Below are 12,884 nucleotides of genomic sequence, written 5' to 3'. Positions count from 1 at the left end.
CCATCATTGAATCATTTTTCTTGTTATCACTGTAAAGCTGCTTTAAAACAATCTGTAGTGTATAAAGCGCTTTATAAATAAAGGTGACTTGACTTCTGACGAGAATAAGTTTAGCTTCCCCGGCAAATTAAAACAGAAGAGAATCAAAACTAGAGTACATAAAAGTTTATTTTAAGACTCAAAGTTGGAGTGTTTTATATTTTCAGTTATTTAAAGGTGCCCTAGAATCAAAAATTGAATTTACCTTGGCATAGTTGAATAACACGAGTTACAGTACATAGAAATGACATACAGTGAGTCTCAAACACCATTGTTTCCTCCATCTTGTGTAAATCTCATTTGTTTAAAAGACCTCCGAAAAACAGGCGAATCTCAACATAACATTATATGTGTACGCCCCCAATATTTGCATATGCCAGCTCATGTTCAAGGCATTACACAAGGGCAGCCAGTATTAACGTCTGGATCTGTGCACAGCTGAATCACCAGACTAGGTAAGCAAGCAAGAACAATAGCGAAAAATGGCACTTAAATGGCACTTTTAAACACTTTCAGTCTGTATAATGCATAAACACATCTTCATTCTTTATAAATCTCTCCAACAGTGTGTAATGTTAGCTTTAGCCACGAAGCACAGCCTCAAACTCATTCAGAATCAAATGTAAACATCCAAATAAATACAATACTCACATGATCCGACGCATGCATGCAGTATGCATGACGAACATATTGTAAAGATCCATTTGAGGATTATATTAGCTGTGTGAACTTTGTTTATGCACTGTATTATAGTTGAGAGCTCGGGGGGCAGGGAGCGCGCGTTTTAAAGGGGCTGCAGCCTGAATCAGTGCATAGTTAATTATGCCCCAAAATAGGCAGTTAAAAAAATTAATTAAAAAAAATCTATGGGGTATTTTGAGCTGAAACTTCACAGACACATTCAGGAGACACCTTAGACTTACATTACATATTGTAAAAACTGGTTTTAGGCCACCTTTAATTTGGACAAGAAAGTGAAAAACATGCACCACTGCATGGTTTTTGTCTTTATAGTTCCTATATTATATTATGTTATATTATGTTATATTATATTATATTATATTATATTATATTATATTATATTATATTATATTATATTATATTATATTATATTATATTATAAAATTGTCTGGTGCTGGTGTGTTTTAGATCACGCATGATAATATTTTAATAGTCTTTAATAAACAAAACAAAGAAACCACAGGAGAACAATAGAGTATAAACACAAAAATAACAGCATATCTCTGGAGCAGTCACAAAAGAAACATAAGGCATCAAATCACTATACATTGACAAGAACCGACCAGAGACAAAAGAAACTCAGGGATGTATATATGGTACGTTCAACAATTCGAAAGCATACAAAGCTTTATTTGCGGTAATTACGACATAATGTGAAAGCAGCAATACACAAGAGAATGTAAACTAGACACAGGTGTAAATCATAGATAACCATGGAAACAAACAGGAAACAAATCAGTAACCTAGGAGACAGATAAGCGGGAACAGAGAACAAAGGAAACAACGTGATAAAATAAAAGTCCATGAAAACAAAACATAATCCTGACAATAATATCCAATATTTCATTTCATGATAACTTAACCTCTTCACCATCTTAAAGTACAGTTTAGTAAATCTCACAACACAAGGTATTGAAGACTTTGCAGGGCATTTGTTCCATGATACACTCGGTTTGTTTCTCACAATGGAGTGATGGATGATGGAATTCTGAGGATGGATGAGACTGTAAATCTGGTGCTTGAAGCCCTTCATCCTTTCAGCTCGTAGGCCAATAGCAGCTGCCCTGCCTTGATCTTCCTTCCTTGGCATCAGTGTAACCTAGCAACTGCCAATGTTCAATATCATACAGCTCATGCCAAAGATGTCTGAATTTCACATTCATCTCCTAATTAAAAAAAAAAAATTGATATGTGTACAAATATAGTACAAATACAAGTTTTCAAAAGCAATACATACTGAAGTGTTCTTGGCTGTATGGGTGTAAGACAATAAAATACGGTATGATTCAGCTTTATACAGTACTTGAATGGCAATCAAAGCCCAACGTTATACACTGAACAAAATTATAAACGCAACACTTTTGTTTTTGCCCCCATTTTTCATGAGCTGAACGCAAAGATCTAAGCCTTTTTCTATGTAAACAAAAGGCCTATTTCTCTCAAATATTGTTCACAAATCTGTCTAAATCTGTGTTAGTGAGCACTTCTTCTTTGCCAAGATAATCCATCCACCTCACAGGTGTGGCATATCAAGATGCTGATTAGACAGCATGATTATTGCACAGGTGTGCCTTAGGCTGGCCACAATTAAAGGCCACTCTAAAATGTGCAGTTTTACTGTATTGGGGGGGTCTGAAAACCAGTCAGTATCTGGTGTGACCACCATTTGCCTCACGCAGTGCAACACATCTCCTTCATATAGAGTTGGAATGTTGGTCCACTCCTCTTCAATGGCTGTGCGAAGTTTCTGGATATTAACAGGAACTGGAACACGCTGTCGTATACGCTGATCCAGAGCATCCCAAACATGCTCAATGGGTGACATGTCCGGTGAATATGCTGGCCATGCAAGAACTGGGATGTTTTCAGCTTCCAGAAATTGTGTACAGATCCTTGCAACATGGGGCCGTGCATTATCATGCTGCAACATGAGGTGATGGTCGTGGATGAATGGCACAACAATCAGCCTCAGGATCTCGTCACGGTATCTCTGTGCATTCAAAATGCCATCAATAAAATGCACCTGTGTTCGTTGTCCATAACATTCACCTGCCCATACCATAACCCCACAGCCACCATTAGCCACTTGATCCACAATTTTGACATCAGCAAACCGCTCACCCACATGACGCCATACACGCTGTCTGCCATCTGCCCTGTACAGTCAAAACTGGGATTCATCCATGAAGAAAACACCCCTCCAAAGTGCCAGGTGCCATCGAATGTGAGCATTTGCCCACTCAAGTCGGTTACGATGACGAACTGCAGTCAGTTGAAGACCCCGATGAGGACGACGAGCATGCAGATGAGCTTCTGTGAGATGGTTCCTGACAGTTTGTGCAGAAAATTCTTTGGTTATGTAAACCGATTGTTGCAGCAGCTGTCCGGGTGGCTGGTCATAGACGATCTTGGAGGTGAAGATGCTGGATGTGGAGGTCCTGGGCTGGTGTGGTTACACATGGTCTGCGGTTGTGAGGCCGGTTGGATGTACTGCCAAATTCTCTGAAACGCCTTTGGAGATGGCTTAAGGTAGAGAAATGAACACTGAATTCACAGGCAACAGCTGGTGGACATTCCTGCAGTCAGCATGCCAACTGCATGCTCCCTCAAAACTTGCGACATCTGTGGCATTGTGCTGTGTGATAAAACTGCACATTTTAGAGTGGCCTTTTATTGTGGCCAGCCTAAGGCACACCTGTGCAATAATCATGCTGTCTAATCAGCATCTTGATATGCCACACCTGTGAGGTGGATGGATTATCTCGGCAAAGGAGAAGTGCTCACTAACACAGATTTAGACAGATTTGTGAACAATATTTGATAGAAATAGGCCTTTTGTGTACATAGAAAAAGTCTTAGATCTTTGCGGTCAGCTCATGAAAAATTGGGGCAAAAACAAAAGTGTTGCATTTATAATTTTGTTCAGTGTACATTGGGGTCCAAAAGTCTGAAAGCACTAGTGAAAATGCTACTGTTTTGCATTGTTACTATGCTATTACTTTTTCTATGGTAAATTATCACCAAATAAATAATTCGGAAATTTCATTTTTTTTTTTTTTTTTCAAAATACTAAACTCAGGTTTAAAAGGAAAAACATACGTAACACTTTATTTAACAGTCTTTGTTATATGTTATATACATTAATCCAAAATGGCGGCACGGTTGTAGTCTGGGCTACCTCATCTCATCTCTGTCCTCCTGCTCTCTTGTTTTGTCCCTATGTTCATTTTATACTAACAATGCTTAAGGTTGAGTGACTATAGCTGTGATACCTGTCCATTTATGAGGAAATCTGGAAACTCCGACTCTACTTTACTTTGTCAAAAACCGGCTCTACATTTATCTGCTACAGCTGTGACTCTCCTTCCTCAAATGCCAGCCTCGATGTAGGACTTCATTACTTCGTTCATGAGAAAGCCTGGAAATTCCGACTACTTTTTGTCTTGTTAAATAACCGGCTTTGCATTTTATATCTGCTCGCCTTCCTGGGCTGCTACATTCTGGGAGCTTCCCTGTTCAAACATCAGCCTTGAAGTAGGCCTTTGTTAATTTGATGAAAGTCAGAATCACCTTTTCCCATTTCCCATTCCATTGCCCAAACACAATTCCCATATTGTCGCATAGGTTTCATGGACAAAATGTCTAGCAGACTAGCGTAGATTGTTTTGGACTCACCATGGTTGGACTTCCAACAGTTTGTTTTGCCATGGGTGCATTGCAGGTTAAAATGGTTACTTTGTCTTTGTCTTTTAGATTTAAAGACCTGTTATATGAACGATAATGTACCAAATGCACCAAGGACGTTATTTGTCGCTTTACACATTTCGTCAAAATGTACATTGCACACATACACTCCTACACAGGAGTTTCACAAACTGTTTCAATATGGACTTAAAGTTGATTTCTCTTTAGTTTATTTGTTTTTGGTTAAAGAAAAATGTTGTTATTTTAATGTGAAGTCATTTGACTCAGTGAAATGTTTGTCTGAGGATGAAGTATTGAAACGTGTGGCAACGTCGTGTCATATTATTGATGTTACTCATGGCAGGAAATGTTTAATCAAATCCAGGTCCTGAACCTGAATGTTTGTATGTTCCTTCCGAGTTTTCAAGTCGTCCTGGTTTGAAAGTTGTTCATTTGAATGTCTGTAGTTTGATGCCTAAAATTGATTATATTTGAATATGGGCGCTGTCTACGAAGGCAGATATTATTGCTATATCAGAAACATGGTTTAAGAAGACCCTCTCAGATAATGATATTGCCATTGATGGTTACAATATATTTAGTGTAGATAGGAAGAGCAAAGGAGGGGGTGTTGTTATATATGTAAATTGTAGACTAAATGCCATTTTGATAGAGTCTATGACTGTTCCTAAGTGTTTTGAAATGCTGGCTATTGATTTAACGTTAGGAAACACCAGATCAACTGCTGCCTGTTGTTATAGACCCCCTTCAGCTAATAAGGAAGCCTTATCCATACTTTCAACTGCACTTGCAGATATTGTACATTAGAAAGAAATAATTTTGCTTGGTGTTTCGAACTGGAATTGGTTGACAGATGTATCGAAGGATTTTAAAGATTACTGTGATTCTGTAAATTTAACTCGGGTAATACATGCTCACACCCGTCCAAACGTAAAGGACTCAAAAAAGTCAACGTTAATAGATTTGATCTTAACTAATAACCAAGATAAATGCACACACATAGGTATTTTGATACGGTTGATCACACCATTTTGTTAAAATGTCTGTCTAAAATTGGGATGTCTGATAATGTTATTGAATAGTTTAAAAATTATCTGTCTAGTAGGTATCAGCATGTCACTTGTGAAGGCATTATGTCAGGGGAGAAAGAACTAAAGGTTGGAGTCCCTCAAGGTTCCATATTAGGGCCTTTGTTGTTTACAATCTACATAAATGATATTGTACAAATGTAGATGCAGCTGCACATCTCTAATGATACTATCATATACTAGATCTCCATATGAGGCATTAAAGAAATTGCAGGATGCTTTCACAGTTCTACAAAAAAATTTACTTAAATTAAAATGGGTACTTAATTCTAAAAAGACAAAATGTATGTTATTCACTCACTCCAGCAATGTACAGGATTTGCCTCAAATTATCACTCTACATGACCAGAAAATTGAAACAGTGTCATGTTATAATTACTTGGGGTTTTATTTATTAGATGAAAAGCTCATATTTAAACCCCATGTAGATAACCTGGTAAAAAAGCTGAGAGTTAAACTGTGTTTTTATTATAGAAATAAGGCTTGTTTTAATTTAAAAGTGAGAAAGGAACTTGTTGCTGCTGCCTTTTTTACCTGTTATAGACTATGGAGATATTCTGTACATGCATGCAGCAAAGTCTGTTTTATGCTCACTGGATTCTATTTACCATTCTGCTTTACGCTTTGTTACTAAAGCCGAGTATTCTACACATCATTGTAGTTCGTACAGTTTATCAGGTTGGCCTCCACTCTCAATTCGTAGACAGCATCACTGGCTTATTTTTATTTATAAGGCAATGATAGGATTGTTGCTTTCTTATTTATCAGTTTTCTCTTTGGTAGAAAACAATAGATACAATCTCAGGTCAAAAAATAGCATTCTTTTTACTATACCTGCTGTAAAATCTGAATTTGGTAAAATTGCCTTCCGTTATAAAGCCTCTTCAGCCTGGAATGCTTTGCAGAAAGGCACTATTATCCCACTTAATGATTTTAAATTATATGTCACAGAAACCTTCAACTATTAAGTGTGATTATATATAGGCTGCTGTTCTGTAACCTGTCTTGGTTATTATGTTATTGTCATATTTTGTTTGTTGTTGTATTTAACTTTTGTCCTTGTTAGGTGTTGTATGGTTTATGGGGTGCTGATACATTTTTAAGTACTGCCTTTCTTGGCCAGGGATCATTTGAAAAAGAGACTATAGTCTCGATATGACTTCTCCTGGTTAAATAAAAGAAAAAGAAAAATATACAGTAATAACTGCACATTATACATAATTACAAGCAACTAACCCTAAAACAAACCCTTCTCCTAACCCTAACACTATAGTAAATACTTTTTAATTAATATTACTCACTTAATTGCACAAGTACGCTGTAACAAGGACACCTTAAAATGAAGTGTAAAAAATATATAATATTTTCAATGCTGTCTGAGCCAATAATGTCTTTTTTAATTACATTTGTAATTATAAACCTAGTCCACCTCATGTAGCATAGGCCCTGTTTGCAGATGCATTAAAGTACATTAAAATATTGAATTTTTGTTAGCATTCTATTAAAATGTATCACCTATACCACCATCAAACACCTTGCCAAGTCTGTGAAAATGAACTGTATAGTCTCATGTGCACCAATAATCATTCAAAAGCACTGTCAACCTCACTCAGGCATTGCGTTTGTCCACCTGGGAATCTTGAGAACACCCATTGCATTTTAAGAGGGGTTAAAGAGCTTTTAATATTCATCACTGATTCAGGCTCAATTAAAAGGAAAATAATATTCAAAATATCAAATTCCATGCCACGGCATCCTTCACAGAAAATTATGTATTCACATTTAAGGCCAAAAACTAAATTTCTCTTTTCAACCTAATAATATTTGTCCTGAAAACATGAAAATGAAAAACAGTGGAATGGAAAGTCAGCAAATTGCTTTTTAAAAAAGATGCCCTTGAAAGCCTTCACTTGAAGCATAAGTTTGCTTAATGCTTTTAAAAATAAGAAACGCTGCACTTCACAGCTCTCTGCACTTGATTTTGTGCCCAGCAGTTTATTTTTTGTATTTTTTTGAATTAGTATGAAGTACTCTACTCAAAACAAAATCAATAGAGTGCAATATGATGCCGGTTCTTCTCTCTTCCTTTCTCTCTGTGCTTTACAGAGTAGAGGAGATCCTTTGAATGAAAAAGGAAAGACATGAAACATGTCTAGCTGGAATAAAGAAGAGTTTTTTAAAGGCATAGCTTTCTTTTTGTAGTGGTAATGAGGATGTGCTCTTTTAAAAGGCTTCAATATTTATGCATTCAGGGAGATTACAACCTTATGCATCAAACATATTGATGTGGCAGTTAGCGTATATATATATATATATATATATATATATATATATATATATATATATATATATATATATATATATATATATATATATATATATATATATATATATATAAAAAGGACTATATATCTTTTTAAAAAATAAATAATTAATTAAAATACATTACACCTCACAAATGCTTTAAAAATGGTTAACCTCATAACGTGCAACTGAGAGTATGAAAGGTCACTTTGGAAAACTTTTCACAAATGACCTGTAATAATTTCTTGCCCCGAATGCACATTTGTCAGGTTTCCTGCAGCACTTCAGAGACACAGGCCGAGGCTCAGCACAATCAGAGGGATTTAAAGCCATCATCGAAAAACACTCCATCCTTTTGATTCACTCTTCCACTGCCCACACATATAAACACTCACCGGCACACTTAGAAATTGCCTTTTATCTAGGGTGTTCAAGTGCATACGTGTGTATTAAATGTGGAAAGTGAGGTGGAAGCAGTCGGGCAGCTGCTGAACAGTTTAGGAAACATTAATGCTTTATGTATAGAAGTGTAGGTGGAAAAAGAACTTGCAGAGTGTTACTTCTAGAGGCGTTCTAGCTGCGGCTGTGTTTGTTTCCATCTCCTGTGCTAATTGATGGGAACCAACAGGAAGACACTATAACTATCAATGTATCTACACAAAATGCACTCACAGCTGCATCAAAAGAGCAGTGTTTGCGGTGCATCTCTGTGCCTTACACTGTTTAGGACAGTTAAATGAGCTTTTGGAGAGAACAATCCTTTCTCAGAGGCTGTAGGGGAACAACGCTTGCTCTTTATTGCTTAAAGAACTCTGTGTATCAGCTCTCTAGCACACACATCTCACTGTGTCCTGTCTAAGTAACTGTGTATATTGGAATCAGTGATACTGATCTAGATGCGTGGTGGATGCATTTTCTTTGCCAGATGAGAATGTTCAACCTGCTGACATAATATATTGAATATTATCTAGTTTTGTTCAATGACCAAATCTGACAAAAATGTCACAATGGACCATCAGGATTGCTGAAAGGATTGTTGGTGCCCTCTTAACCATAGTCCATGTTTTGTACACTTCTGAAAAAAAAAAATGCAGACTTCACACACCCAACCACAATCTCTTTGAGCTCTAAAGGCGCTACAGAGAACCGAAGCACAAGAGCAGCTTCTTCCCACAGGCCAATGGATCCAATGAATTTCTCTCATGAACAGTTAACACTGCCTCAGTGGATATCTTTTTTATCTCTTTACACATTCTTTCTCTTTATTGGCCTTGGTTAGTTAAGCTACTAATTACAGAGCCACGGGCCAAGTGTAAAGACCGTGGGCCATTTGGTTGTGTTTAACAATATAAATGATTTTAATCCATTTAACATTTCTGCGTATTTTATAGTGTTCCTGTTACACATCTTATATGTACTTACTATAATAATAACAGTAAATTATGCATGCAACTAACCCTAAACCAAACCAAATATAGTAGGTACATGATGTTAATTTAATATTACTCAGTACCTACTTATAAAATTACACTGTAACAAGGACACAAAGTGTAACCCATTTCTGATACTTGTGGAAGTAACATATGTGAGCCGTGCTGACAAAATGAGTTGGAATGCGCACGGGCTAATTTCGAGCTACAGGCAAAACAAGAGGAAGTTTTCACTAAAATGAGTTTGTTAAGCTGTCAGCTAGTGATCCCAATGCTCCAAATAGCAATTAAACATCTAAAAGTATCTTTATTTGTGTGGTTTCTGAGAGGAGTACCTTTCATTTGACCATGAAAAATGTTGTTTTTCTCTGCTCGCTTCTGGACGACTGGTGCTTCCCCTCAGCACAAGTTTGGTATCGTAAAGCGCAGCATTCCAACTTTGTGAATATTCATAGCGAAGTCTCAATGGCATGAGTCTGAACCAATAAAATGTGCACAAAGACGCCGCAATCCCGATATAGGCTACATATATCTACGCAGAATATCTGTCTTTGCGAGTATTCACTTAAAGATTATTTGTTATTTCTTAAAGGTCCCGTTCTTCGTGATCCCATGTTTCAAACTTTAGTTAGTGTGTAATGTTCTTGTTAGAGTATAAATAAAATCTGTCAAATTTTAAAGCTCAAAGTTCAATGCCAAGCGAGATATTTTATTTAACAGAAGTCGCCTACATCGAACGGCCAGTTTGGACTGCATCCCTCTACTTCCTTCTTTAATGACGTCACTAAAACAGCTTTTTGACTAACCTCCTCCCACAGGAATACACAAGAGTTGCGTTTGTAGAGTGTGTTTGTTGCCATGTCGTCGAAATGCTGTTATTTTCATCCCGCAGTCCAATCACCGGGTCTGATTCCGGCTCAAATTGATAGGGTAAAATTAAAGACATGTTTACAATAACACTGAGCGCGTGCATCTCCACGTTATGGTAAGAGGCATGACCTTTCCGGGCAAGATGCGCTAAACTGCTGTCGAATCACAACACAGGAACCGCTGGCACAATCAGAACTCGTTACGTATTTCTGAAGGAGGGACTTCATAGAACAAGGAAGTCATCAGCCCGTTTTTATGACAGTGGAAACAGCGGTATACAGATAAGTAAATTATGTGAAAAATACTGTGTTTTTTTACACGCGAAACATGAACACATGCTATATTGCACACTATAAACACAATCAAAGCTTCAAAAAAAACACGAAAAACGGGACCTTTAAGTGAATGTTTGGTTAACTGTTGGGGAAAAACCTCTGATGAGTAACATTGCATTACAGTAGGTCTTAATATAGAGGCTGTCTGTTTCATTAATGTTAATGCAAACAATTGTGGAATCATGTAAAAAAGTTTTTTCTCCTATAGATATGGGATTTGACTTGGTTTGTGCCAAATTTGGTGGTATTACCTGGATTTTTCTCAAAATTGACTTTGCTGACTATCAACTTTAAACAGGTGTAGCTCAGTCATTTTTTCCTGGATTCCAATAAATCATACATCATTTTGAAGGTTTTAATAGAGGATATGAGAATAATAACTATTTTTTTAAATTTGCTCATTGCGACTCATTTTTCCAGCACGGGCCACATATATTAACTAATTGTTAACTCAATTAAAAGATGTGGTGTCAATTAATTTGTATCATCTGATCTGACACCGCAAGAACTGGAGTAGTGTGGTAACTAATAAAGCATTGCTAGTTTGTTAAAACACAATCTCAAACATGAGTTCTGTACAGACATGGTAGTGCTTTATTAAGATTTGTAACAGTGGACAGAGTCATCTACTCCTCCACCAGTGGTGGAGGAGAAAGCTTTAACTGGAAGTTCTCGCTGTGATAAATACTTCCGGTTCCTGGAGGGGCAGGATTCGACAGACCGGCTCTCTCATTGCCATGAGAATGGGTGAGTTCTGTCAGAACGGCAAGCTGAAAAACAAAGAAGACAGAAATGAAAAGTACGGCAGGGCAAAAGTAAAAAAAAACAATTATTAATAATTAAAGTTAAAATAGTAATTAATTACTATAAAACAACAATAATGATAGTGAATAAAAGACAAATTAATAGTGTTAAAAGCTTTTTACTTTTTCAAAGTGCTTTATTCTGTTGCCCTTTAATAATATTACTTTTTTTAAACACAATTTATCTGTACACGACTGCTAAGGTTTGTTCGTTTTGTTTTTGAATTTGTTTGCAGAGTACTAGGTCAAAATCTTTAAATTCAGGGTTTATGGCCCCTATTACACCTGTCATTCAATGGATAGTTCACCCAAAAATGAAAATTGTGTCATCATTTACCCTCACGAAGTTCCAAATCTGTATGAATTTCTTTGTTCTGCTGTACACAAAGGAAGATATTTGGAAGATTGTCAGTAACCAAACAGATCTCGCTCCCCATTGACTACCATAGTATTTTTTTTCTACTATGGTAGTCAATGGGGGGCGAGATCTGTTTGTTTATTGACAATCTTAAGAATATCTTCCTTTGTGTACAGCAGAACAAAGAAATTCATACAGATTTGGAACAACATGAGGGGGAGTAAATGATGATCATTATTAGGTGAACTATCCGTTTAATGTTCCGCAGAAGAAAGAGTCATACAGGTTTGGAATGACATGAGGATGAGCAAATGCATTTTATGGGTGAAGTATCCCTTTAACGTGCATTAAATACACCACTTCATGCCAATAATTGAAGTTATGCAGTAACATGGGTCACACCACACAGTCAGATATACAGAACGGTGTAAAAAACGTAAAAGCAAACCCCCACCCCCACTCATTAGCAGTATTGGGCTGTCCAGAGTCATTCATTAATGTGTATATTCTCAGCAGGGACCTCGTTACAGCCTGAGCAATCAATGTGCATTTAACGAAACAGCATGAATCAAACAGCATAATCTATCCTTCTCTCTCCAGCTTCACTTTGAAGACCTCCTTTGCATCTTTATCTTCTCCTTCCCTCTCTGATCTCACTCATATTTCCCTTTCCTCATTCCCATCCACTCCCATTACATCATTCCCTTTTTTTCCCTGACAAACCAACTTTTCAGCATTAAATAATTTCATTTCACTCTTTTTCTGTCTTCTTTCTTCTGCCATTTATTAGCAGTCTTCAAAACAGAATACCATTATAAGCCATATTTCTATTCATCAATCACTCTTCTTTTCTTTCGTTTCCCTATCTAAACCGGACACCTGCTAAGCGAAGGCTATGGAGAGTGACAGGGATAAAAGCAAATACAGACACAGAAAGCACGTCAGCGGCTAATCATCGCCTCTGTCACCACGGTGGCTTATTACCCCCATACTGTTAGCAAACAGGCTAAACACAGAGTATGAAGTCTGGGCACATCTAATGCCAGTAACAGTCTCTCGATCATACTTTACTATGAGCAATTTTCCACTCTACTGAAAAGGCTCATACACCTCTGTGGAAGAGCCAGCATTAGATACTATGGTAACCATGTTTCATTTTTAGTTTTAACTGCAGCTATAGGATAAACTTATAGACATGCTTGTTTGTCTGA

General features: G+C 36.9%; 1 protein-coding gene across 2 annotated transcripts in view; it reads right to left on the bottom strand.

The window, feature by feature from the left end:
- Window positions 1-11,083: 11,083 nt before the first annotated feature.
- vps8 (VPS8 subunit of CORVET complex) overlaps window positions 11,084-12,884 on the bottom strand; it is a 140,597-nt gene continuing 138,796 nt past the window's right edge. For both annotated transcript variants that reach the window (XM_048197107.1, XM_048197108.1), the window contains one exon: window positions 11,084-11,282. In XM_048197107.1, coding sequence (XP_048053064.1) covers window positions 11,139-11,282 — 144 coding nt within the window. In that variant the 3' untranslated portion in view covers window positions 11,084-11,138. The remainder of the gene's footprint in view (window positions 11,283-12,884) is intronic.

The sequence above is a fragment of the Megalobrama amblycephala genome, linkage group LG7 (genome assembly GCF_018812025.1).
Source record: "Megalobrama amblycephala isolate DHTTF-2021 linkage group LG7, ASM1881202v1, whole genome shotgun sequence".
NCBI lineage: Eukaryota > Metazoa > Chordata > Actinopteri > Cypriniformes > Xenocyprididae > Megalobrama > Megalobrama amblycephala.
This window is presented reverse-complemented; position numbering and strand designations above follow the sequence as displayed.